The sequence below is a fragment of the Camarhynchus parvulus genome, unplaced genomic scaffold (assembly GCF_901933205.1).
Source record: "Camarhynchus parvulus unplaced genomic scaffold, STF_HiC, whole genome shotgun sequence".
Classification (NCBI taxonomy): domain Eukaryota; kingdom Metazoa; phylum Chordata; class Aves; order Passeriformes; family Thraupidae; genus Camarhynchus; species Camarhynchus parvulus.
Window position 1 is genome coordinate 5,605 of NW_022148196.1, and position 27,660 is coordinate 33,264.

The 27,660-nt window shown below is 48.1% G+C and overlaps 1 protein-coding gene across 1 annotated transcript; it reads right to left on the minus strand.

The window, feature by feature from the left end:
• NCOA1 (nuclear receptor coactivator 1) lies at positions 1–26,921 on the minus strand (the record flags this gene model as incomplete). Its single annotated transcript, XM_030969853.1, is given in 10 exon segments — positions 1–785; positions 817–1,054; positions 1,056–1,478; positions 4,406–4,553; positions 7,102–7,242; positions 8,445–8,540; positions 11,394–11,573; positions 12,426–12,603; positions 20,228–20,322; positions 26,833–26,921. Coding segments are annotated over 10 exon segments (2,257 nt in total), but the record flags the coding sequence as incomplete, so codon positions are not given.
• Positions 26,922–27,660: the final 739 nt, after the last annotated feature.

A 27,660-nucleotide genomic window follows, 5' to 3' on the forward strand; every position in this document is an offset into this window, starting at 1 on the left:
GGATGGATTCTCCACAAATCCCACCCAAACCGTTCCGGATCTCCAGGATTCCATGGGAAGCCAAATCCATGACAATTCCCAAAAAATCCTTGGGAATGTCCAAGGAAATCCTGGCATTATGGGATTGTAGCACGATAGGACAGAATCTCCACAAACCCCACCCAAACCGTTCCGGATCTCCAGGATCCCACGGAAAGCCAAATCCCGGAGAATTCCCAGAACAATCCCAATTCTCCCCCACCCACCTGTCCTGGCGCCTCCATCTTGACCTCGTCCCCGGCGGGAATTTTGGGAACGGCGGCCGGAGCGGCCGGACACGCCTCGGCGGCGGCGGCCTCGCCCTTCTCCGCCTTGACCTTGACGTCGTCCAGGCTGAGCCCCGGCTGCGCCGCCGCCGGCGCCGGCTCCTTCTCGTCCTTGTCCAGCAGGTACCGCAGCAGCTGGTGATCCTTGCACTCCTTCTTCTTCTCCGCCTCGGCCATCCCGGAATTCCCGCCGCCGCCGGGATTCTCCTTCTTGTCCTGCTCGGCGGCCAGGCCGGGGATGTCGGAGGGGCTGCCCTCCTGCAGCAGGCGGTGCAGGATTTTGTGGCGCTCCGTCAGCGAGCTGTGCGAGGACGGGCACGGCGGCGGAGCCGGCGCGGCATTCCCGGGAACGCCGGCGCACACCAAGGAATCCTTGGAGGCGCCGTCGGCGTCGGCGTGGTGCTGCCGCAGCTGCTGCTCGGCCGTGCTGGCCAGCAGCTGCACCAGCCGGTGGCTCGTGCCTTGGGACACTTCCCGGCGCTGCTGCTGCCGTCCCCTGCACCGCCGCCGCCGCCTCGGAATTCCCGTGCGGAATTCCCGTCTCCGAGGCTTTGTCGGCGCCGTTGTTTTCTTGGATCATCTCGCCGAGGATGGAGGAGATCTCCTTGGCGTCCTTGGCGTCGGATTTGGGGCCGCCCACGCGGCCGGGCGAGTTTTGGGAGCTCGGCTGCCTCAAAACGCCGGATTTGCCGGAGGCTCCGGAAGAGCCGAGTTGACGGGAGCGTTGGGAAAAGGCCGGGAATTCCCGAGGAGGAGGAGGAGGAGGAGGAGGATGAGGATGAAGAGGAGGCGGAGGAAGCCGGGGAGTGCACGGATGGCGAGAAGGGAGCTCGGCACCTGGCAATCAAGCCGGGGCTGCCGCGGTGCCGTGGTGACAGGAACGGCGGCGCCGGAATTCCGGGGCTGCTCATGGGGGAGCTGCCGTGGGACAAAGGGTGGGAATTCCCGGCGGTTTGGCTTAAGGCAACGTTGGATCCCAGAGGATTCCCGAAATTCCCTTGGCCCGGGGCGGGATTGCCGGGATGAGGGGAGGGCGCGGCCATGACGGAGCCGTTGGATGGAGGGAGGGAAGGCGGCAGCGCCATTCCCGGCGCCGGAGGAACGTTGGGATTCACCCTGGGAAGGGCCAGGCCCGGGGCGGGGGCGTCCTGGGGGGACAGAATTCCGTGATCCCTGCGGGGGGGGGAAAAAACACATGGAAAAAATCAGGTTTTGGTGTTCCCCAAAGACGTTCCGGCAGCAGGAATTCCAAAAATTCCCTGCTGGGAATTCCGGCTGCTCCAAGGCTTTCTCATGGTTTGGAATTCCCAAATCCTGCTCCAATGGCAGGAAGGATCCCAAGAATTCCCTGCTCGGAAATCCGGCTGCTCCGAGGTTTTCACACGGTTTGGAATTCCCAGATCCTGTTCCGGGAACAGCAGGAATTCCAAAAAATTCCCTGCTCGGAATTCCAGCTGCTCCGACCCTTTTGTCCAGGCCTGGAATTCCCAAATTCTGCTCTGAGTACAGAAGGAATTCCAAAAATTCCCTGCTGGGAATTCCGGCTGCTCCAAGGCTTTCTCATGGTTTGGAATTCCCAAATCCTGCTCCAATGGCAGGAAGGATCCCAAAATTCCCTGCTCGGAATTCCAGCTGCTCCGAGGCTTTGGAATTCCCAGATCCTGTTCCGGGAACAGCAGGAATTCCAAAAATCCCTGCTCGGAATTCCGGCTGCTCCGAGGCTTTGGAACTCCCAGATCCTGTTCCGGGAACAGCAGGAATTCCAAAAAATTCCCTGCTTGGAATTCCGGCGGCCCCAAAGTTTTCTTGGGGTTTGGAATTCCCAAATTCTGCTCTGGGTACAGCAGGAATTCCAAAAAAATTCCCTGCTGGGAATTCTGGCTGCTCCAAGGTTTTCTCACGGTTTGGAATTCCCAGATCCTGTTCCGAGAACAGCAGGAATTCCAAAAAAATCCCTGCTCGGAATTCCAGCTGCTCTGACCCTTTTGCCCAGGTCTGGAATTCCTAGATCCTGTTCCGAGAACAGCAAGAATTCCAAAAAATTCCCTGCTCGGAATTCCGGCTGCTCCGACCCCTTTTTTGGGTCTGGAATTCCCAGATCAGCATTCCTGCCATCCCAGCCCCCTCATGCTGGCAAAAGTCGGTTTTCCCACATTTTTGGGGTTGTTCCAGGATTCCCTGGACCCGTTCCAGGAGCCCCAGAGGATCATTTTTCCCAGGAATTCTGACAGAAATTTTTGGGAGGGGAAATATCTCAATTCCAATTCCAATGCCAATTCCAAACCTAATTCCAATCCCAGTCCCGATCCCAATCCTAATTCTAATTCCAATCACAATCCCAATCCTAATCCCAATCCCAATCCCAATCCTAATGCTAAACCTGATCCTAATTCCAATCCCAATATCAATGCCAATCCCAATCCCGACTCTTTAAATATCAATCCCAATTCCAGACCCAATCCCAGGGCAAATCCTAATCCCAATCCTAATCCTAATTCCAATCCCAATGCCAACTCTAATCTCAATTCCAATCCTGATGCCAATGCCGATCCTAATCCCAATCCCAATCCTTATTCCAGTCCCAATCCCAAAACCAATCGTAATCCCAATTCCAATCCCAATCCCAATTCCAACCCCAGTCCCAATCCCATCCCCAATCCCAACTCTAATCTCAATCCCAACCCTGATAGCAATGCCAAACCAAATCCCAATCCCAAAACCAATCCTAATCCCAATTCCAACTCCAACCCCAATTCCATTTCCAGCCCCAGTCCCAGTCCCAATCCCAATCCCAATCCCAACTCTAATCTCAATCCCAATCCTGATGCCAATGCCAATCCTAATTCCAATTCCAATTCCAATTCTAATCCCAATTCCATTTCCAGCCCCAGTCCCAATTCCAATCCCAATTCTAATCTCAATCCCAACCGATACCAATGCCAATCCTAATCCCAATTCCAATCCCAATCCCAAAACCAATCCCAATTCCAACCCCAATTCCATTTCCAGCCCCAGTCCCTGTCCCAACCCCAATCCCAACTCTAATCTCAATCCCAATCCTGATGCCAATGCCAATCCTAATCCCAATCCCAATCCCAAAACCAATCCTAATCCCAAAACCAATCCTAATCCCAATCCCAATTCCATTTCCAGCCCCAGTCCCTGTCCCAACCCCAATCCCAACTCTAACCTCAATCCCAACCGATACCAATGCCAATGCCAATCCTAATCCCAATCCCAAAACCAATTCCAATCCCTACTCTAATCTCAATCCCAACCAATACCAATGCCAATCCTAATCCCAATCCCAATCCCAAAACAAATCCTAATCCCAATCCCAATCCCAATCCCAACTCTAACCTCAATCCCAACCGATGCCAATGCCAATCCTAATCCCAATCCCAATCCTTATTCCAGTCGCAATCCCAAAACCAATCCTAATCCCAATTCCTAATCCCAATTCCAATTCCAACCCCAATTCCATTTCCAGCCCCAGTCCCAATCCCATCCCCAATCCCAACTCTAATCTCAATCCCAATCCTGATGCCAATGCCAATCCTAATCCCAATCCCAATCCTTATTCCAGTCCCAATCCCAAAACCAATCCTAATCCCAATTCCAACCCCAATTCCATTTCCAGCCCCAGTCCCAATTCCAATCCCAATCCCAACTCTAATCTCAATCCCAATCCTGATGCCAATGCCAATCCTAATCGTAATCCCAATCCCAATCCCAATCCCAGCCCCAACCCAGCACTGAGGACCCAGGGAATGCCTGGATGAAGCCAAGGCTAGATTTCCAGGAAAAATTCCTCACCCAGAGTTTGGAAAACCCCCGGAAAATTTTTCCTTGGAAAACACCACAATTCCCAAAACCTCCAGAATTCTGGGAAAAACTCAAAAGAGGGGAAAAAACAACGGAAAAATCCCCACAAAACTGGAAAAAACCTAGGGCGGGATCAGCGCCCGGAGCTCCATCCCTGCCCTCTCTGGGTGATTCCCAGCTCTGCTCCCGGCCGGAATTCTGAGGAATTCCATGGAATTCTGCGGGATTTGATGGGAATTCCATGGAATTCCGAGGGATTCCCGGGAATTGCGTACCTCTCGATGACGTGGATGCCCATGATGAAGGGCTGCAGCTCCGGGCTCGAGGGGTAGCAGAGCTTGCACTTGGTGTGGGCGCTCAGCACGGAGCCGTCGCTCAGCGTGAAGCGGTACGAGGGGCTGAAGGCCGTGCCCCGCGTCATCACTGGGGGGAAACACAGAATTCCAGGGAAAAATATGGGAAAATCACGGGAAATCCCAAGAAAATCCTAAAAGTCGTGATAGGGCAAAGGGAAAGTCAGCACGGAGCCATAACTCAGCGTGAGGGGGATGAGGGGCTGAGGGCCCTGCCGGGGTCATCACTGAGGGGAAAAACACTGAATTCCAGGAAAAACCATGGAAAAATCCCAAGAAAATCCTGATAAAATCCCAATCCAATCCAAAAACCCCAATTTAATGGAAATCTAATCCCAAAAACCACAACAGGGGACGAGGAGGATCAGCACGGAGCTGTCGCTCAGTGTGAAGGGGGTGAGGGGCTGAAGGCCGTGCCCCGCGTCATCACTGGGGAAAAACACACAGAATTCCAGGGAAAAATATGGGAAAAGCATGGCAAACCCCGAGAAAATCCTGAGAAAATCCCAAGAAAATCCTAAAAATCGTGATAGGGCAAAGGGAAAGTCAGCACGGAGCCATAACTTAGGGTGAGGGGGATGAGGGGCTGAGGGCCCTGCCGGGGTCATCACTGAGGGGAAAAACACTGAATTCTAGGAAAAAACATGGAAAAATCCCAGGAAAATCCTGATAAAATCCCAATCTAATTCAAAAAACCCCAATTCAATGGAAATCTGATCCCAAAAACCCCAACAGGGCACAAAGAGGATTAGCACGGAGCCGTCGCTCAGTGTGAGGGGGATGAGGGGCTGAAGGCCGCGCCCCGCATCATCACTGAGGAAAAACACACAGAAATCCATGGAAAAATACGGAAAAATCACAGAAATTCCTAAGAAAATCCCATGAAAATCCTGAAAATGAGAATAAAACTAAGGGAGGAGCAGCACGGAGCCGTCGCTCAGCGTGAAGCGGTACGAGGGGCTGAAGGCCGTGCCCCGCGTCATCACTGGGGAGAAACACACAGAATTCCAGGGAAAAATATGGGAAATTATGGCAAAATCCCAAGAAAATCCTAAAAGTCGTGACAGGGCAAAGGGAAAGTCAGCACGGAGCCATAACTCAGCGTGAGGGGGATGAGGGGCTGAGGGCCCTGCCGGGGTCATCACTGAGGGGAAAAACACTGAATTCCAGGAAAAACCATGGAAAAATCCCAAGAAAATCCTGATAAAATCCCAATCCAATCCAAAAACCCCAATTTAATGGAAATCTAATCCCAAAAACCACAACAGGGGACGAGGAGGATCAGCATGGAGCTGTCGCTCACTGTGAAGGGGATGAGGGGCTGAAGGCCGTGCCCCGCGTCATCACTGGGGAAAAACACACAGAATTCCAGGGAAAAATATGGGAAAATCACGGGAAATCCTCAGAAAATCCTGAGAAAATCCCAAGAAAATCCTAAAAATCGTGATAGGGCAAAGGGAAAGTCAGCACGGAGCCATAACTTAGGGTGAGGGGGATGAGGGGCTGAGGGCCCTGCCGGGGTCATCACTGAGGGGAAAAACACTGAATTCTAGGAAAAAACATGGAAAAATCCCAAGAAAATCCTGACAAAATCCTAATCCTATCAAGAAAACCCCAATTCAATGAAAATCTAATCCCAAAAACCCCAATAGGACCCAGGGAGGATCAGCATGGAGCCATCGCTCAGCGTGAGGAGGACAAGGGCCTGAGTGCCGTGCCAGGATCATTACTGAGGGGAAAATCACCTAAATCTCAGAAAAATCCTGGGAAAACCTGAACTAAATCCTGAGAAAAATCCCAATTGAATCCAAAAAACCCCAATTCAACTAAAATCTAATTCCAAAAACCCCAACTGGGCACAGGGAGGATCAGCACAGAGCCGTCGTGCAGCGTGAGGGGAATGAGAGACTGAGGGCTGTGACCTGCCTCATCACTGAGGGAAAAAACACTGAATTACAGGGAAAAACATGGAAAAATCCTGAGAAAATCTCCAAAAAATCCCAATCTAATTCCAAAAACTTCAATCCAATTCCAACTTGATCCCAAAAACCTCAACAGGGCCCAGGCAGGATCAGCACAGAGCGCTCATTCAGCATGAAAGGGATGAGGGGCTGATGGTGGTGCCAGGGTCAACGCTGAGGGGAAAAACACTGAATTCCAAGGATAATTGTGCAAAAATTTTAAAAAACTTTATGAAGATTCTGATAAAATCCCAAGAAAATTCTAAAAATCATGAAAGATCCCCGGGAGGATCAGCACAGAGCCGTCACTCAGCCTGAAGGGGACAAGGGCCTGAGGGCCCTGCCAGGGTCATCACTGAGGCAGAAAACGACTGAATTCCAGGGAAAAACATGGAAAAATCCCACAAAAATCCAGCTCCAACCCCAAAACCCCACCACCACCCACAAAAAACCATCTTACCATCACCACCTCCCCAAAAAAACCCTCAAACCCACCCAAAAGAAAAAAACCCCACACGCCGACCCCGGCAAAACGCCGCCGCCATTTTCTCCTCCTCTTCCCAACCTGCGTCGGGAACAAAAAAACCCAAAATCCGGGGATTTTTCCCAGTTTTTTCGCACGGAGAAGATTCCCCGGGGGGAAAAGGCATTGGGTACCTTCCTGAAAGAGCTGCTTGGCGTAGGAGGGCTCGCGGCCCTGGGGCTGGAAGAAGGCGTAGATGCATTTGCGCACCAGATCCTCCCAGCCCGTCCGGCCGGCGGCGCGCAGCGAGCTGGTGTCGATGGAGATGATTTTTCCTGGGAAGGTGAAAATAAAGAAAAAAAAAGGAGAATTTGTGGAGATTTGGGGGATTTGGGATGTTGGGAGCGGTGCGAGGAGTTGTTGGAGGAGGTTGGGGGTGGTGGGGTGGGGATGGGGTTGAGGGTCTGTGGAGCCCACCCCGAAGCATTTCGGGATTAATGATGGATCGAAAGCCATCCAGAAGGGTTTTTATGGAATTCAGGGATGGAAAAGGGAAGAGATTCCCAGGGGATTCCCAAAATTCCTTCCCATAGATGAGTCAGGATGGGGATGGGTTCAACGCCAGGGTGGGAGAGCTGGGAATGGAGGGAATTCCCTGGGAAAAGGGAAAAATGGGATTTGGGAAGGAATTCTGCAATTCCCAGAGAATCCCTGGGAGTGTCCAAGGAAAAGTTGGAAGAACCTGGGACTGTGGGAATGGGATGGGATTGAAGGTCCATGGATCCCATCCCAAATCATTCCGGGATTCTGGGATCCAGGATCCATCCTGAGGGATTTTTATGGGATTTTGGGATGGAAAAGGGAAGGGAGACCCTTCCTGGAGTCCTGAATTCCCAGGGAATTCCCAAAATTCCTTCCCAGAGAGGAGCTGGGATGGGGATGGATCCAGTGCCAGGCTGGGAGAGCTGGGAATGGAGGGAATTCCCTGGGAAAAGGGGGAAATGGGATTTGGGAAGGAATTCCCAGAGAATCCCTGGGAGTGTCCAAGGAAAGGCTGGAAAATCCCGGAATTGTGGGGTGGGAATGGGATGGGATTGAAGCTCCAGGGATCCCATCCCAAACCATTCCGGGATTCTGGGATTGGGACACTCAGAATCCATCCCCAGGGATTTTTATGGGATTTGGGGATGGAAAAGGGAAGTGAGATCCCCGAATTCCAAGGGAATTTCCGAAATTCCTTCCAGAAGATAAGTTGGGATGGGGATGGGTTCAATGCCAGGCTGGGAGAGCTGGGAATGGAGGGAATTCCCTGGGAAAAGGGGAAAATGGGATTTGGGAAGGGATTCTGCAATTCCCAGAGAATCCCTGGGAGTGTCAAGGAAAGGTTGGAGCACCCCGGGATTCAGACTGGGACGCGAACGAATCTCCACAAATCCCACCCAAACCGTTCCGGAATTCCACCGCTCCCACCTTTCGCTCCAGAGCCCCAAAATCCCGGGAATTTGGCCTGAAACCCCCGTGAGTGTTTGGGATGTACCTGTGGTGTCCTGCTTGGTGACGAAGGACTCGCCGGGCGCCGGGGCGGCCGGGCGCGGCAGCCGCCGGGCGATGCAGATCAGACACGACTGGAAATCTGGGAAAAAGCACCGGGAAAAACGGCGGGAATGGCGGAACCGCCCCGGCTCCCCGAAGCTCGAACCTCGCTCCCTCAGGGATTGCGTTCCCTGCCCTGGGAAGCGCTTCCCTGAGGAAATGGGATGGGATTCCCTGAAATTCCCTGGGAAAAGCTCGGGGGGATTAACTGGAGAGGGTTCTGGGGGGTGGTGGATTTGGGATAATGAAATTCCAGGGATTGTTGGGATTTGGTGCTAAAACACTGGGATTTGGGCCTTCCGGGTGGGAAATCCTGTGGGAATTGTGGGATTCATCCCGGGAATGCGATGGGAGAAGAGAGATGGGACAGGGAAAGGGGATCCGGCCCTGTCCCCAGTCCCAATCCTGAGCCTGCATTCCCATTCCCATTCCCAATCCCATCCCAATCCCAATCCCAATCCCAATCCCAATCCCATCCCAATCCTGCACTGCATTCCCATTCCATTCCTTCCCACCCTAAACTTAATCCTAATTCTGTTTTCCCATCCAAATCCCATCCCAATCCCAATCCATCCTATCCCACCCCCAATCCTGCACTGCCATCCCATTCCCCTCCTGCTCCATCCCAATCCCATTCCCAATCCCATTCCCATTCCCAATCCTGCTCCATTCCTTCCCACCCTAAACTTATCTGAATTCTGTTTTCCCATCCCAATCCCATCCCAATCCCAATCCATCCTATTCCATCCTATCCCACCCCAATCCTGCACTGCCACCCCAATCCCATCCCAATGGCAATTCCAATCCCAGTTCCAAACCAAACACCAATCCTGCTCCATCCCAATCCCATCCCATCCCATCCCATCCCATCCCATCCCATCCCAATCCCATCCCATTCCAATCCAATCCCAATCCCAATCCCAATCCCAATCCCATCCCAATCCCAATCCCAATCCCATCCCATCCCATCCCACCCCACCCCAATCCCATCCCAATGGCAATTCCAATCCCAGTTCCAAACCAAACACCAATCCTGCTCCATCCATCCCATCCCATCCCAACCCATCCCATCCCATCCCATCCCATCCCATCCCATCCCATCCCAATCCCATCCCATCCCATCCAATCCCATCCCATCCCACCCCACCCCAATCCCATCCCAATGGCAATTCCAATCCCAGTTCCAAACCAAACACCAATCCTGCTCCATCCATCCCAATCCCATCCCATCCCATCCCATCCCATCCCATCCCAATCCCATCCCATTCCAATCCCATCCCAATCCCAATCCCAATCCCAATCCCAATCCCAATCCCAATCCCGATCCCATCCCAATCCCAATCCCAATCCCATCCCTGCTCTGCCATCCCATCACAATCATCCTGCACTGCTATTCCATCCCAAAACCCAATCCCATTCCAATTCTGCATTCCCACGCCACCCCAATCCTGCACTGCCATCCCATTCCCCTCCTGCTCCATCCCAATCCCAATCCCAATCCCAATCCCAACCCATCCTATTCCATCCTATCCCACCCCAATCCTGCACTTCAATCCCAATCCCAATTCTGCATTCCCATCCCCTCTCAATCCCAATCCTCTCCCATCCCATCCCAAACCTCATCCATTCTGCTTTCTCATCCATTCCCAATCCCAATCCCAATCCCAATCCCAATCCCAATCCCAATCCCAATCCCAATCCCAATCCCAATCCCAATCCTGCAATCCCATCCCACATCAATCCCAATCCCAACATTCATGCCATCCATCCCAATCCCAATCCCAATCCCAATTCCATCCATCCTAATCCCAATCCCAATCCCCATGCCATTCATCCTAATCCCAATCCCAATCCCATCCCAAATCCCAACCCCAACCCCAACCCCAACCCCGCAACCCCAATGTCCATGCCATCCATCCTAATCCCAATCTCAATCCCAATCCCCATCCTAATCCCAATCCCAATCCTGCAATCCCATCCCACATCAATCCCAATCCCAATATTCATGCCATCCATCCTAATCCCAATCCCAATCCCAAATTCCCAATCTCAATCCCAATCCCAATCCCCATGCCATCCATCCTGATCCCCAAATCCCAAATCCCCAAACCAAATCCCAAATCCCAATCCCCAAAATCCCAAATCCCAAATCCCCAATCCCAACCCCACCTTCCCCCTCCTCCTGGAAGGCGCGGGGCTGGCTGACGGTGAAGCACTGCATGGCCTCGTAACCCACAACTCCAACCCCAACCCCAAATCTCAAACCCCCAAATCCGAAATCTCAAATCCCCAATCCCAAATCCCAAATCCCAAATCCTAAATCGCAAATCCCCAATCCTCAATCCCAATCTCAAATCCCCAAATCCCAAATCCCCAATTCCCACCTTCTCCCTCCTCCTGGAAGGCGCGGGGCTGGCTGACGGTGAAGCACTGCATGGCCTCGTAACCCACAACTCCAATCCCAAATCCCCAAATCTCAAATCCCAAATCCCAACCCCAAACCCCCAAATCCCAAATTCCCAAAATCCCCAATTCCCACCTTCTCCCTCCTCCTGGAAGGCGCGGGGCTGGCTGACGGTGAAGCACTGCATGGCCTTGTAACCCAAACTCCAACCCCAACCCCAAATCTCAAACCCCCAAATCCGAAATCTCAAATCCCCAATCCCAAATCCCAAATCCTAAATCCCAAATCCCCAATCCTCAATCCCAATCCCAAATCCCAAATCCCCAATTCCCACCTTCTCCCTCCTCCTGGAAGGCGCGGGGCTGGCTGACGGTGAAGCACTGCATGGCCTCGTAACCCACAACTCCAATCCCAAATCCCCAAATCTCAAACCCAAACCCCCAATCCCAAACCCCCAAATCCCAAATTCCCAAAATCCCCAATTCCCACCTTCGCCCTCCTCCTGGAAGGCGCGGGGCTGGCTGACGGTGAAGCACTGCATGGCCTCGTAGCGCTGCCGCAGCTCCGCCTGCTCCGCCCCGGCCTCGTCCGGCGGCCGCACCAGCATGCGGCACTGGAACGTGTGGCTGCCCCGCCGCGACGGCTCCTGCGGCCACGGCACCCCGTTCACTGCCGGAAAAAACGGGGAAAAATCGGGAATTAGGGATGTGGGAATTCCCAAAGATCCCCGGGATCTGGGGTCCCACACCAGCACCCGGCACTGGAACGTGTGGCTGCCCCGCCGCGACGGCTCCTGCGGCCACGGAACCCCGTTCACTGCCGGGAAAAACGGGAAAAAATGGGAAAAATGGGAATTAGGGATGTGGGAATGAGCCATAATCATGGACTTGTGGAATTCCCAAAGATCCTTGGGATTGAAAAAACTGCTGGGGGGAATCCAGTCAGAATTCCCAACGATCTCCTGGGATTTGAGGAGCACAAATCTGGATGGAATTCCCAAAGATCTCCTGGGATTTGAAGAGCACAAATCCGGATGGAATTCCCAAATATCCCTGGGATTTGAGGAGCACAAATCCGGATGGAATTCCCAAACATCCCTGCGATTTGAGGAACTGGGGTGGGAATAAACCCACATGAAATAAAAAACGGAAATATCAATAAAATAGAAATAAATAAAAAAAAAAAGAAATTAAAGTAAAAATAAAAATAAAAATAAAAGTAAAAATAAAAATAAAAGTAAAAATAAAAATTAAAATTAAAAATAAAAATAAAATTTAAACTTAAAATAAAAATAAAAATAAAAATAAAATTTGAAGTAAAAATGAAAATCAATTTTTAAAAAATTTAAATAGTTTTTCAAAATTAACAACCCCCCATCCCAATATTCCCAACCCCCACCCCTCTCCCAATCCTTGTGTCCATTCCCGAATTCTCCGGGATTTTTCTCCAGGATTTTCCCAAATTTTCCGGGATTTTCCCAAATTTCCCGGGATTTTCCCCGGATTTCCCGCCCCTGCGTACCCAGGGATTTGGGGAGCAGGTTCTTGACGAACTCGGCGTGGTCGCCCACGTGCAGGATGCTGTACACGCTGGAGTTCATCAGCTCCTCCTGCCCGTAGCCCAGGTACCCCGTCACGTTCTCCGACACGAACACGATGCGCCCCTCGCGGTTCACCACGAAGAAAAACCCGTCCAGGGCCTGGGCAGGGAAAAAAACGGGAAAAAATCCCAAGGTTTTATCCCAAATAGCACGAAAATGGGAAAGAATTCCGAGGTTTTATCCCAAATATCCCAAAAACGGGAAAGATTTCCAAGGTTTTATCCCAAATAGCATGAAAATTGCAAAAATTCCGAGGTTTTATCCCAAATATCCCGTCACGTTCTCTGACACGAACGCGAGCCGACCCTCCCAGTTGAACACGAAGAAAAACCCGTCCAGGGCTTGGAACAGGAAAGAATTCCAAACGTTTTATCCTGAATATCCCAAAAATGGGAAAGAATCTCAAGGTTTTATCTCAAATATCCCATAAAAGGGAAAGAATTCCGAGATTTTATCCCAAATATCCCGTCACGTTCTCCGACACGAACATGATGCGCCCCTCACCGTTCACCACAAAGAAAAACCTGTCCAGGGCCTGGGGAGGGAAAAAAATGGGAAAAAATTCCAAGTTTTATCCCAAATAGCATGAAAACGGGAAAGAATTCTGAGGTTTTATCCCAAATATCCCAAAAACAGGAAAGATTTCCAAGGTTTTATCCCAAATAGCATGAAAATTGCTAAGAATTCCGAGGTTTTATCCCAAATATCCCAAAAACGGGAAAGATTTCCAAGGTTTTATCCCAAATAGCATGAAAATTGCAAAAATTCCGAGGTTTTATCCCAAATATCCCGTCACGTTCTCTGACATGAACGCGAGCCGACCCTCCCAGTTGAACACGAAGAAAAACCCATCCAGGGCTTGGAACAGGAAAGAATTCCAAAGGTTTTATCCCGAATATCCCAAATATGGGAAAGAATCGCAAGGTTTTATCTCAAATATCCCAAAAACGGGAAAGAATTCCAAGTTTTTATCCCAAATATCCCATCACGTTCTCCGACACGAACACGATGCGCCCCTCACCGTTCACCACAAAGAAAAACCTGTCCAGGGCCTGGGGAGAGAAAAAAATGGGAAAAAATTCCAAGGTTTTATCCCAAATAGCACGAAAATTGCTAAGAATTCCGAGGTTTTATCCCAAATATCCCAAAAACGGGAAATATTTCCAAGGTTTTATCCCAAATAGCATGAAAATTGCAAAAATTCCGAGGTTTTATCCCAAATATCCCGTCACGTTCTCTGACACGAACGTGATCCGACCCTCCCAGTTGAACATGAAGAAAAACCCGTCCAGGGCTTGGAACAGGAAAGAATTCCAAACGTTTTATCCTGAATATCCCAAATATGGGAAAGAATCGCAAGGTTTTATCTCAAATATCCCAAAAACGGGAAAGAATTCCAAGTTTTTATCCCAAATATCCCGTCACATTCTCCAACACGAACATGATGCGCCCCTCACCGTTCACCACAAAGAAAAACCTGTCCAGGGCCTGGGGAGGGAAAAAAATGGGAAAAAATTCCAAGTTTTATCCCAAATAGCATGAAAACGGGAAAAAATTCCAAGGTTTTATCCCAAATATCCCGTCACATTCTCCGACACGAACACGATGCGCCCCTCGCGGTTCACCACGAAGAAAAACCCGTCCAGGGCCTGGGCAGGGAAAAAACGGGAAAAAATCCCAAGGTTTTATCGCAAATAGCAGGAAAATTGCTAAGAATTCCAAGGTTTTATCCCAAATATCCCGTCACGTTCTCCGACACGAACGCGATCCGACCCTCCCAGTTGAACACGAAGAAAAACCCGTCCAGGGCCTGGGGAGGGAAAAACCGGGGAAAAATTCCAAGGTTTTATCACAAATATCACGAAAATTGCTAAGAATTCCAAGGTTTTATCTCAAATATGAAAACGGGAAAGAATTCCGAGGTTTTATCCCAAATATCCCATTGTGTTCTCCGACACGAATGCGATCCGACCCCTCCCAGTTGAACATGAAGAAAAACCCATCCAGGGCTTGAAACAGGAAAGAATTCCAAAGGTTTTATCCCAAATATCCCAAAAACGGGAAAGAATCTCAAGGTTTTATCTCAAATATCCCATAAAAGGGGAAAGAATTCCAAGGTTTTATCACAAATATCACAAAAATGGGAAAGAATTCCAAGGTTTTATCCCGTCACGTTCTCCGACATGAACGGAATCCAACTCTTCAAGGTTCACCACAAAGAAGAACCCATCCAGGGCCTGGAGCGGGAATGGAATTCCAGAGGGGGATCACGGAAGGGGAGGAGGATGAAATTCCAGAGGGTGTTCCCGGAGCTGGGAATGGAAAACATGGTGGAGACTTGGTCATTTCATGGAAAACATGGTGGAGACTTGACCATGGAGAAGGTTCCTTCGAAGCTTTTGGAGCCCCACTCTGGGAATTCCAGGATTCCACTTGGGATCCAAGATCCACCTCGGTTGTTGCCGGATTTGGGTCCTCAGATCCCAAGATTCCAGACAGGATCCAAGATTTGGAATCCCTCAAGTCCTGGGATTCCAGTCGGGATCCGAGATCCATCTTGGTCATTCCAATGGACTCCCATGGATTTGGCTCCACGAGTGTGGAGAAAGTTCTGGCAAATCTTCACTGGATTCCAACTCTGGGAATTCCAGGATTCCTGTCAGGATCCAAGATCCACCTCGGTCATTCCAAAGGATTCTCATGGATTTGGGTCCTTGAGTGTGGAGAATATTCCACGGAAAATCGGGTGGGTCCTTGAGTGTGGACAACGTTCCGTGAAAGTCTGGCTGGATTCCTGCTCTGGGAATCCCAGGATTCCAGCTGGGATCCAAGATTTGGGTTCTCATATCCCCAAATTCCAACTGGGGTCAAAGATCCACCTTGGTTATTCCTGGAATCCCAGGATTCCAACCAGGATCCATGACGCACCTCGGTCATTCCAATGGATTCCCACAGTTTTGGGTCTTTGAGTGTGGAGAAGGTTCCTTCAAAGCTTGGCTGGGTTCCCGCTCTGGGAATTCCAGCATTCCAGTCGGGATCCAGGATCCACCGTGGTCATTCCAATGGATTCCCATGGATTTGGACCCTTGAGTGTGGAGAAGATTCCACGGAAAATCAGGTGGGCTCTTGAGCGTGGAGAACGTTCCATGCAAGTTCAGGTGGATTCCTGCTCTGGGAATTCCAGGATACCACTTGGGATCCAAGACCCACCTTGAGTTTCAAAGATCCAATTTTTCTTTCCTCGATTTGCATCCTTGAATCCCAGGATTCCAGACGGGATCCAAGATCCACCTTGGTCATTCCCATGGATTTGGCTCCAGGAGTGTGGAGAACATTCCCTCAAAACTTGGCTGGGTTCCCGCTCTGGGAATCCCAGGATTCCAGCTGGGATCCAAGATTTGGCTCCTCATATCCCAAAATTCCAATCAGGACCAAAGATCCACCTTGGTCATTCCTGGAATCCCAGGATTCCAGCCGGGATCCAAGATCCACCTTGGTCATTTCAAAGGATTCCCATGGATTTGGCTCCATGAGTGTGGAGAAGGTTCCCTCAAAGCTTGGCTGGGTTCCCGCTCTGGGAATTCCAGCATGCCAGTCGGGATCCAGGATCCATCGTGGTCATTCCAATGGATTCCCATGGATTTGGATCCTGGAGTGTGGAGAAGATTCCACGGAAAATCAGGTGGGCTCTTGAGCGTGGAGAATGTTCCATGGAAGTTCAGGTGGATTCCTGCTCTGGGAATTCCAGGATTCCACTTGGGATCCAAGATCCACCTTGAGTTTCAAAGATCCAATTTTTCTTTCCTGGATTTGCATCCTTGAATCCCAGGATTCCAGTTGGGATCAGGGATTTGGCTCCTCAAATCCCAAAATTCCAATCAGGACCAAAGATCCACCTTGGTCATTCCTGGAATCCCAGGATTCCAGCCGGGATCCAAGATCCACCTTGGCTATTCCAATGGATTTGGCTCCAGGAATGTGGAGAAGGTTTCTTCAAAGCTTGGCTGGATTCCCGCTCAGGGAATCCCAGGATTCCACTTGGGATCCAAGATCCACCTTGGTCATTCCAATGGACTCCCATGGATTTGGCTCCATGAGTGTGGAGAAAGTTCTGGCAAATCTTCACTGGATTCCAACTCTGGGAATTCCAGGATTCCACTTGGGATCCAAGATCCACCGCGGTCATTCCAAAGGATTCTCATGGATTTGGGTCCTTGAGTGTGGAGAATATTCCAGGGAAAATCGGGTGGGCTCTTGAGCGTGGAGAACGTTCCATGGAAGTTCAGGTGGATTCCGGCTCTGGGAATTCCAGGATACCACTTGGGATCCAAGAGCCACCTTGAGTTTCAAAGATCCAATTTTTCTTTCCTCGATTTGCATCCTCGAATCCCAGGATTCCAGCTGGGATCCAAGATTTGGGTTCTCAAATCCCAGAATTCCAACTGGGGTCAAAGATCCACCTTGGTCATTCCTGGAATCCCAGGATTCCAGCCGGGATCCATGATCCACCTTGGTCATTCCAATGGATTTGGCTCCATGAGTGTGGAGAAGGTTCCCTCAAAGCTTGGCTGGGTTCCCACTCTGGGAATTCCAGGATTCCACTTGGGATCCAAGATCCACCTTGGTCATTCCAAAGGACTCCCATGGATTTGGCTCCATGAGTGTGGAGAAAGTTCTGGCAAATCTTCACTGGATTCCAACTCTGGGAATTCCAGGATTCCATTCAGGATCCAGGATCCACCGTGGTCATTCCAATGGATTCCCATGGATTTGGATCCTTGAGTGTGGAGAAGATTCCACAGAAAATCAGGTGGGCTCTTGAGCATGGAGAACGTTCCATGGAAGTTCAGGTGGATTCCTGCTCTGGGAATTCCAGGATACCACTTGGGATCCAAGATCCACCTTGAGTTTCAAAGATCCAATTTTTCTTTCCTCGATTTCCATCCTTGAATCCCAGGATTCCAGTTGGGATCAGGGATTTGGCTCCTCAAATCCCAAAATTCCAATCAGGACCAAAGATCCACCTTGGTCATTCCTGGAATCCCAGGATTCCAGCCGGGATCCAAGATCCACCTTGGTCATTCCAATGGATTCCAATCGATTTGGGTCCTTGAGTGTGGAGAAAGTTCCCTCAAAGGTTGGTTGGATTCCCGCTCTGGGAATTCCAGGATTCCAGCTGGGATCCAAGATCCAACTTCGTCATTCCTGGATTTGGGTCCTCAGATCCCAGGATTCCAGTTGGGATCAAAGACCCACTTCGATTATTCCTCATCCTGATCCTGATCCTAACCCCAATCTCAACCATAATCTTAGTCCTAGTCCCAATCCCAAACTTTTTCCTTTGGAACTCCCATCTCCTGGAAAACTCCCGGTCATTCAAACCCTAAAACCCGGCATTGAAACCCCCAAATCCCATAAAAACCTGGGATTAAAGCCCCAAATCCCAAAATCCAAACCCTAAAACCGGGATTAAAGCCCCCAAATCCCATAAAAACCTGAAATTTAAAACCCCATCAAAACCTGGGATTAAAACTCCACAAAACCCCAGGACTAAAGCCCCCAAACCCCATAAAAACCTGGGATTAAAGCCCCCAAACCCCATAAAAAACCTGGGATTAAAACCCCAGAATCCCAAAAAATCAAACCCTAAAATCCAAGGATTGTAGCCCAAAAACCCCATAAAAACCTGGGACTAAAGCCCCCAAACCCCATAAAAAACTTGGGATTAAAGCCCCATAGAAACCTGGGATTAAGAGCCCAAAACCTGAGATTAAAGCCCCCAAACCCCATAAAAAACTTGGGATTAAAGCCCCAAAATCCCCAAATCCAAAACCCAAAACCCAGGATTAAACCCCCCTAGTCCCATAAAAACCTGGGATTAAGAGCACAAAACCTGGGACTAAACCCCCAAATCCCATAAAAACTCAGGATTAAAGGCCCCAAACCCCATTAAAACCTGGAATTAAAAACCCATAAAAACTTGGGATTAAAACCCCCAAACTCCTTAAAAACCTGGGATTAAAACTCCATAAAAACCTGGGATTAAAGCCCCAAAATCCCAAAATCCAAACCCTAAGCCCAGGATTAAAGCCCTCTAGTCCCATAAAAACCTGACATTTAAAACCCCATCAAAACCTGGGATTAAGAGCCCGAAACCTGGGATTAAAGCCCCCAAACCCCATAAAAAATTTGGGATTGAAAACCCCAAAATCCCAAATTCCAAATCCTAAAACCTGGGATTAAAGCCCCCAAACCCCTTAAAAACCTGGAATTAAAACCCCAAAATCCCAAAATCCAAACCCAAAAACCCAGGATTAAAGCCCCCAAACCCCATAGAAACCTGGGATTAAAGCCCCATAGAAACCTGGGATTAAGAGCCCAAAACCTGAGATTAAAGCCCCCAAATCCCATAAAAAACTTGGGATTAAAGCCCCAAAATCCCAAAATCCAAACCCTAAAACCTGGGATTAAAGCCCCAAAACTACATCAAAAACTGGGGATTCAAACCCCCAAATCCCCAAATTTAAACCCCAAAACCTGGGATTAAAGCCCCAAATCCCCCAATTTAAACCCCAAAACCCGGGATTAAAGCCCCCAAACCCCATAAAAACCTGGGATAGAAGGCCCCAAACCCCATAAAACCTGGGATTAAAACTCCATAAAAACCTGGGACTAAAGCCCCCAAATCCCATAAAAACCCAGGATTAAAGCCCCAAACCCCATAAAATACCTGGGATTAAAACTCCATAAAAACCTGGGATTAAAGCCCCCAAACCCCATAAAACCTGGGATTAAATCCCCCAAATCCCCAAATTTAAACCCCAAAACCCAGGATTAAAGCCACAGAACTCCATAAAAACCTGGGATAAAATCCCCCAATTCCCAAAATTCAAACCTGGGATTAAATCCCCCAAATCCCATAAAAACCTGGAATTTTAAACCACATAGAAACCTGGGATTAAGAGCCCAAAACCTGAGATTAAAGCCCCCAAATCCCATAAAAAACTTGGGATTAAAGCCCCAAAATCCCCAAATCCAAACCCTAAAACCCGGGATTAAAGCCCCCAAACCCCATAAAAAACTTGGGATTAAAGCCTCAAAATCCCCAAATTTAAACCCCAAAACCCAGGATTAAAGCCCCAAACCCCACAAAAACCTGGGATTAAAACTCCATAAAAACCTGGGATTAAAGCCCCCAAATCCCAAAATCCAAACCCGAAAACCTGGGATGAAAGCCCCCAAATCCCATAAAAACCTGAAATTTAAAACCCCATCAAAACCTGGCATTAACAGCCCAAAACCTGGGATTAAAGCCCCCAAATCCCATAAAAACCTGGGATTAAAAACCCAAATCCCAAATTTAAACCCTAAAATGTGGGATTACAGCCCAAAAACCCCATAAAAACCTGGGATTAAAACTCTAAAACCCCATAAAACCTGGGATTAAAGCCCCATAGAAACCTGGGATTAAGAGCCCAAAACCTGAGATTAAAGCCCCCAAACCCCATTAAAAATTTAAGATTAAAGCCCCAAAATCCCAAAATCCAAACCCTAAAACCCAGGATTAAAACCCCAAAACTACATCAAAAACTGGGGATTAAACCCCCAAATCCCCAAATTTAAACCCCAAACCCCGGGATTAAAGCCCCCAAGCCCCAGATTTGGCCCATTCCCGTTTTTCCCGTCCCCATCCCGGATTTTCCCCGGGAATTCCGAGCCCCACCTCGAGCAGCAGCGGCCCCAGCGACTCCTTCTCGATGACGCCCTGGCTGCTGGAGGAGATGTCCGATTTCTGCACGTCGTCATCCGCCGTTTTTTCTGGGAAAAAACACCCCAAAAAGCAAATTTACAATTTTTCAACCAAAAAATCAAATTTGGTTTTTTTCCCCTAATTTAATTCTCAAAAAAATCAGAAATTTTCACTTTTTCAACCCCAAATTTGTGGGGAAAAAATCAGATTTTGGGGTTTTTTTTTTCTGGAGTTTAATTCTGGATTTTTTTTGCTCTTCGGGTAGAAGTTGAAATCGAGATTTCCACAATTTTTTCCCCATTTTCCCAAGAATTTTCCCCGTTTTTTACTGATTTTTTTCCCTGAGTTTTTCTGGATTTTCTCCAATTTTTCTCAGATTCTTTCATGATTTTTCCCCAGATTTTTCTGTGAATTTTCCCTGAATTTTTTTCTGAAGTTTACCCCATTTTTTCTTTTTTTTCCTCCAAATTTTTCCCAAAATTTTCCTAATTTTCCCTAAATTTTTCCCCAATTTTTCCCCATGTTTTCCCCAAATTTCCCCCAATTTTCCCCCAATTTTCCCCAAATTTCCCCAATTTTTCCCCAATTTTCGCCCAATTTTCTCCAACATTTCCCCAATTTTTGCTCAATTTTCCCCGAATTTTTCCCCAAATTTTCCCCCATTTTTCCCCAACTTTTCCCCAACTTTTCCCCAATTTTCCCTCAAGTTTTCCTGATTTTTCCCCATTTTCCCTAATTTTTTTAATTCCTCCTGAATTTTCCCCGAATTTTCCCAAAATTCTCCCAGAATTTTTCCCCAAATTTCCCCCAATTTTATCCCAAACTATCCCTGAATTATCCTCCATTTCCCCCAAAATTTCCCTGAATTTTCCCCAAATTATCCTCAATTTTTTCCAGATTTTCCCTGGCATTTCTCTCAATTTTCCCCTGAATTTCCCCTGATTTTTCCCCCAATTTTTCCCTGAATTTTCCCCAAATTCCCCCCACATTTTCCCCCAAATTTCCCCCACACTTTCCCCAAATTTTCCCCATTTTTTCCCCAAACTATCCCCAAATCATCCTCCAATTCTCCCTGAATTTTCCCCAAATTATCCTCAATTTTTTCCAGATTTCTCCCAATTTTCCCCTGAATTTCCCCTGAATTTCCCCCAATTTTTCCCCCAAATTTCCCTCATTCTTCCCCACAAATTCCCCCCATATTTTCCCCCAAATTCCCCTCATTCTTCCACAAATTTCCCCCATAATTTCCCCAATATTTTCCCATTGTTTCCCCCAAATTCCCCTCATTCTTCCACAAATTTCCCCCAAATTTTCCCCAAATTATCCTCAATTTTTTCCAAATTTCTCCCAATTATCCCCTGGATTTCCCCTGAATTTCCCCCAATTTTTCCCTGTATTTCCCCCCCATATTTTCCCCCAAATTCCCCTCCTTCTTCCATGAATTTCCCCCATATTTCCCCAATTTTTTCCCAAATTTTCCTGCAATTTACCCCCAAACTATCCCCAAATAATCCTCCATTTTCCCCCAAATTTTCCCTGAATTTCCCCCATACTTTCCCCAATTTTCCCCTGTATTTCCCCCAAATTCCCCCAATTTTTCCCCCAAATTTCCCTTATTCTTCCTCAAATTCCCCCATATTTTCCCCCAAATTCCCCTCATTCTTCCATGAATTTCCCCCATATTTTCCCCCATATTTTCCCCCAATTTTCCCCCAATTTACCCCCAAACTATCCTGAATTATCCTCCATTTTTCCCCCAAATTTTCCCTGAATTTTCCCCAACTTACCCTCAATTTTTTCCAAATTTCCTTCAATTTTTCCCTGTATTTCTCCTAAATTCTCCCCATATTTTCCCCCAAATTTCCCTCATTCTTCCCCAAATTTTCCCCCAATTTTCCCCCAAACTATCCCTGAATTACCCTCCATTTTCCCCAAATTTTCCCTGAATTTTCCCCAAATCATCCTCAATTTTTTCCTGATTTCTCCCAATTTTCCCCTGAATTTCCCCCAAATTTCCCACCATTTTTCCCTGTATTTCCCACAAATTCCCCTCATTCTTCCACAAATTTCCCCCATATTTCCCCAAATTTTCCCCCAATTTACTCCCAAACTATCCCTGAATCATTCTCCATTTTCCCCCAAATTTTCCCTGAATTTTTCCCCAAATCCCCCTCATTCTTCCACATATTTCCCCCATATTTTCCCCAATTTTCCCCTGAATTTCCCCTGATTTTCCCCCAAATTTTCCCCATATTTCCCCTAAATTCCCCCCATAATTTCACCAATTTTTCCCTGAATTTCCCCAAATTCCCCCATATTTTCCCCTGAATTTCCCACATCCTTCCCCAAATTCCCCCCATACTTTCCCCATATTTCCCCCCAAATTTTCCCTGGATTTTCCCCCAAATTCCCCTCATTCTTCCACAGATTTCCCCCATACTTTCCCCAATTTTTCCCTGAATTTCCCCAAACTCCCCCCATATTTTCCCCCAAATTTCCCCCATATTTCCCCCCAAATCTTCCCTGAATTTTCCCTAAATTCCCCTCATTCTTCCACAAATTTCCCCCATTTTTTACCTGCATTTTCCCCCCAATTCCCATACATTTTCCCCCAAATTCCCCTCATTCTTCCCCAAATTCCCCCCAATTTCCCCAATTTTCCCTCTATTTCCCCAAACTCCCCCCATATTTCCCCCAAATCCCCCTCATTTTCCCCCAAATTCCCCCCATATTTTCCCCCCATATTTTCCCTGTATTTCCCCCAAATTCCCCCCATATTTCCCCCAAATTTCCCTTATTCTTCTCCCCAATTCCCCCATATTTTCCCCCCACGTTCCCCTCATTCTTCCACAAATTTCCCCCACACTTTCCCCAAATTTTCCCCCAATTTACTCCCAAACTATCCCCCAATTATCCTCCATTTTCCCCCAATTATCCCCTGGATTTCCCCCGAATTTCCCCCCAAATTCCCCTCATTCTTCCACAAATTTCCCCCATACTTTCCCCCACATTTTCCCCCAATTTTCCCCTGTATTTCCCCCCAATTTCCCCTGTATTTTCCCCAAATCCCCCCCCATATTTCCCCCCATATTTCCCCTCATTCTTCCACAAATTTCCCCCATATTTTCCCCAATTTTCCCCTGTATTCCCCCCAAATTCCCCCCAGATTTCCCCTGAATTTCCCCAAATTCCCCCCATATTTTCCCCTGATTTTCCCTCATTCTTCCATAGATTTCCCCCCAACTCCCCCCATACTTCCCCTGATTTTTCCCTGTATTTCCCCCCATATTTCCCCCAAATCCCCCTCATTCTTCCACAGATTTCCCCCACATTTCCCCCTAGATTTTCCCTGTATTTCCCCCAAATTCCCCCCATACTTTCCCTGATTTTTCCCTGTATTTCCCCCCATATTTCCCCCAAATCCCCCTCATTCTTCCACAAATTTCCCCCACATTTCCCCCCAAATCTTCCCTGAATTTTCCCTAAATTCCCCTCATTTTCCCCAAATTTCCCCCCCAGTTTTCCTATATTTTTTTACCTGCATTTTCCCCCAATTCCCATACATTTTCCCCCAAATTCCCCTCATTCTTCCCCAAATTTCCCCCCATAATTTCCCCAATTTTCCCCTGTATTTCCCCAAACTCCCCCCATATTTTCCCCAAATTCCCCTCATTCTTCCCAAATTTCCCCCATATTTTCCGCAAATTCCCCCATATTTCCCCCAATTTTCCCGGCATTTCCCCCAAATTCCCCCCACATTTCCCCCAATTTTCCCGGCATTTCCCCCCCAAATTTCCCCACCCTGCTCGAGGCGCTTGATCTGCTGGATCTGGTCCACGGGTTTTTTTCCACAATTTTCCCCTGATTTCCCCCAGATTTCCCCTGTATTTCCCCAAATACCCCCATATTTTCCCCACATTTCCCCTCATTCTTACTAAATTTCCCCATACTTTCCCCACATTTCTCCCCAATTTACCCCTGAACTTTACCCAAACTCCACCCATATTTTCCCCACTTTTCCCTGAATTTCCCCCAAATTCCCCCCATATTTTCTCCCAAATTCCCCTCATTCTTCCACAAATTTCACCCATATTTTCCCCCAAATTCCTCTCATATTTTCCACTAATTTTTCCCTGTATTTCCCAAATTCCCCCCATACATTCCCCCAAGTTCCCCTCATTCTTCCCCAAACTCCCCCCATATTTTCCCCTGAATTTCCATCATCCTTCCCCAAATTTCCCCCATACTTTCCCCATGCTTCCCCCAAATTTTCCCTGAATTTTCCCCCAAATTCCCCTCATTCTTCCACAAATTTCCCCATACTTTCCCCCATATTTTCCCCTGTATTTCCCCCAAATTCACCCCATATTTTCCCCCAAATTTCCCCCATATTTCCCCCCAAATCTTCCCTGAATTTTCCCTAAATTCCCCTCATTCTTCCACAAATTTCCCCCATTTTTTACCTGCATTTTCCCCCCAATTCCCATACATTTTCCCCCAAATTCCCCTCATTCTTCCCCAAATTCCCCCCATAATTTCCCCAATTTTCCCCTGTATTTCCCCAAACTCCCCCCATATTTTCCCCCAAATTCCCCTCATTCTTCCACAAATTTCCCCCATATTTTCCCACAAATTCCCCCCATATTTCCCCCAATTTTCCCGGCATTTCCCCCCAAATTCCCCCCACATTTCCCCCAATTTTCCCGGCATTTCCCCCCCAAATTTCCCCACCCTGCTCGAGGCGCTTGATCTGCTGGATCTGGTCCACGGGTTTTTTTCCACAATTTTCCCCTGATTTTCCCCCAGATTTCCCCTGTATTTCCCCAAATACCCCCCATATTTTCCCCCACATTTCCCCTCATTCTTCCACAAATTTCCCCCATACTTTCCCCCACATTCTCCCCCAATTTACCCCTGAACTTTACCCAAACTCCACCCATATTTTCCCCCACATTTTCCCTGAATTTCCCCCAAATTCCCCCCATATTTTCTCCCAAATTCCCCTCATTCTTCCACAAATTTCACCCATATTTTCCCCCAAATTCCTCTCATATTTTCCACTAATTTTTTCCCTGTATTTCCCCAAATTCCCCCATACATTCCCCAAGTTCCCCTCATTCTTCCCCAAACTCCCCCCATATTTTCCCCTGAATTTCCATCATCCTTCCCCAAATTTCCCCCATACTTTCCCCATGCTTCCCCCCAAATTTTCCCTGAATTTTCCCCCAAATTCCCCTCATTCTTCCACAAATTTCCCCATACTTTCCCCCATATTTTCCCCTGTATTTCCCCCAAATTCACCCCATATTTTCCCCCAAATTTCCCCCATATTTCCCCCCAAATCTTCCCTGAATTTTCCCTAAATTCCCCTCATTCTTCCACAAATTTCCCCCATTTTTTACCTGCATTTTCCCCAATTCCATACATTTTTTCCCCAAATTCCCTCATTCTTCCCCAAATTCCCCCATAATTTCCCCAATTTTTCCCCTGTATTTCCCCAAACTCCCCCCATATTTTCCCCCAAATTCCCCTCATTCTTCCACAAATTTCCCCCATATTTTCCCACAAATTCCCCCCATATTCCCCCAATTTTCCCGGCATTTCCCCCCAAATTCCCCACATTTCCCCCAATTTTCCGGCATTTCCCCAAATTTCCCCCACCCTGCTCGGTGGCAGTCTGCTGGATCTGGTCCACGGGTTTTTTTCCACAATTTTCCCCTGATTTCCCCCCAGATTTCCCCTGTATTTCCCCAAATACCCCCCATATTTTCCCCCACATTTCCCCTCATTCTTCCACAAATTTCCCCCATACTTTCCCCCCACATTCTCCCCCAATTTACCCCTGAAATTTACCCAAACTCCACCCATATTTTCCCCCACATTTTCCCTGAATTTCCCCCAAATTCCCCCCATATTTTCTCCCAAATTCCCCTCATTCTTCCACAAATTTCACCCATATTTTCCCCCAAATTCCTCTCATATTTTCCACTAATTTTTCCCTGTATTTCCCAAATTCCCCCATACATTCCCCAAGTTCCCCTCATTCTTCCCAAACTCCCCCATATTTTTCCCCTGAATTTCCATCATCCTTCCCAAATTTCCCCATACTTTCCCCATGCTTCCCCCCCAAATTTTCCTAATTTTCCCCAAGATTCCCCTCATTCTTCCCAAATTTCCCCATACTTTCCCCCATATTTTCCCCTGTATTTCCCCCAAATTCACCCCATATTTTCCCCCAAATTTCCCCATATTTCCCCCCAAATCTTCCCTGAATTTTCCCTAAATTCCCCTCATTCTTCCACAAATTTCCCCCATTTTTTACCTGCATTTTCCCCCCAATTCCCATACATTTTCCCCCAAATTCCCCTCATTCTTCCCCAAATTCCCCCCATAATTTCCCCAATTTTCCCTCTATTTCCCCAAACTCCCCCCCCATATTTCCCCCCCAAATCCCCTCATTTTCCCCCAAATTCCCCCCATATTTTCCCCCAAACTTCCCTCATTCTTCCACAAATTCCCCCCATATTTCCCCCCAATTTTCCCGGCATTTCCCCCCAATTTCCCCCAAATTTCCCCACCCTGCTCGAGGCGCTTGATCTGCTGGATCTGGTCCACGGTTTTTTTCAGCATGTGGCCCTGCTCGGGCTTCCCGCCCAGCGAGTCCAGGCTTCAGCGGTTGGCCGAGCAGCTCAACCAGCCCCCGCCGGGCGCGCCTCCTGCTCCTGTTTCCCCGCCAGCGCCCGCGCCCCTCTCCCCCCCCTCCTCTTTCTTTTCTCACCAAACTGCTCTTACTAGCACTTTTCTCTTTTCTACAACACAAAAATATTCCCATTTTATCTCCTTCTCCAAAATATTCCAGAGTTTTCCTGGTTTTCCCCAATTTTTCCCCATTTTCCCCCCATATTTTCCCAATTTTTCACCATTTTTTCCCCATTTTTTCTGCTTTTTTCCAGGGTTTTTTTTCCATTTTTCACCGTTCTTTTTCCCACTTTTTTCACCACTTTTCCCCTTTTTTCCCCCATTTTTTTCCCCTTTTTCCTGATTCTTTTCCCCATTTCTTCGCAGTTATTCCCAAATTTTTTCCAAATTCTTTCCCAAATTTTCTGCAATTTTTCCCTCATTTTCTGCCATTTTTTCTCTGCTTTTATTCCATTTCTCCACCATTTTCCAGCACTTTTTTTCCCCAGTCACTTCCCAATTTTCCCCCCATTTTTCCCAATTTTTCCCCATTTTTTCCTCAATTTTTCTGCTTTTTTCCAGGGTTTTTTTTCCATTTTCCTCCTGTTTTTTCCCCACTTTTTTCCCCACTTCCCCCCTTTTTTCCCCTTTTTTTTCCCATAGTTTTTCCTTTTTTCCCTTTTTTTTTCCTGGATTTTTCTCCTGCTTTTTTCCCCAGTTTTCTCTGA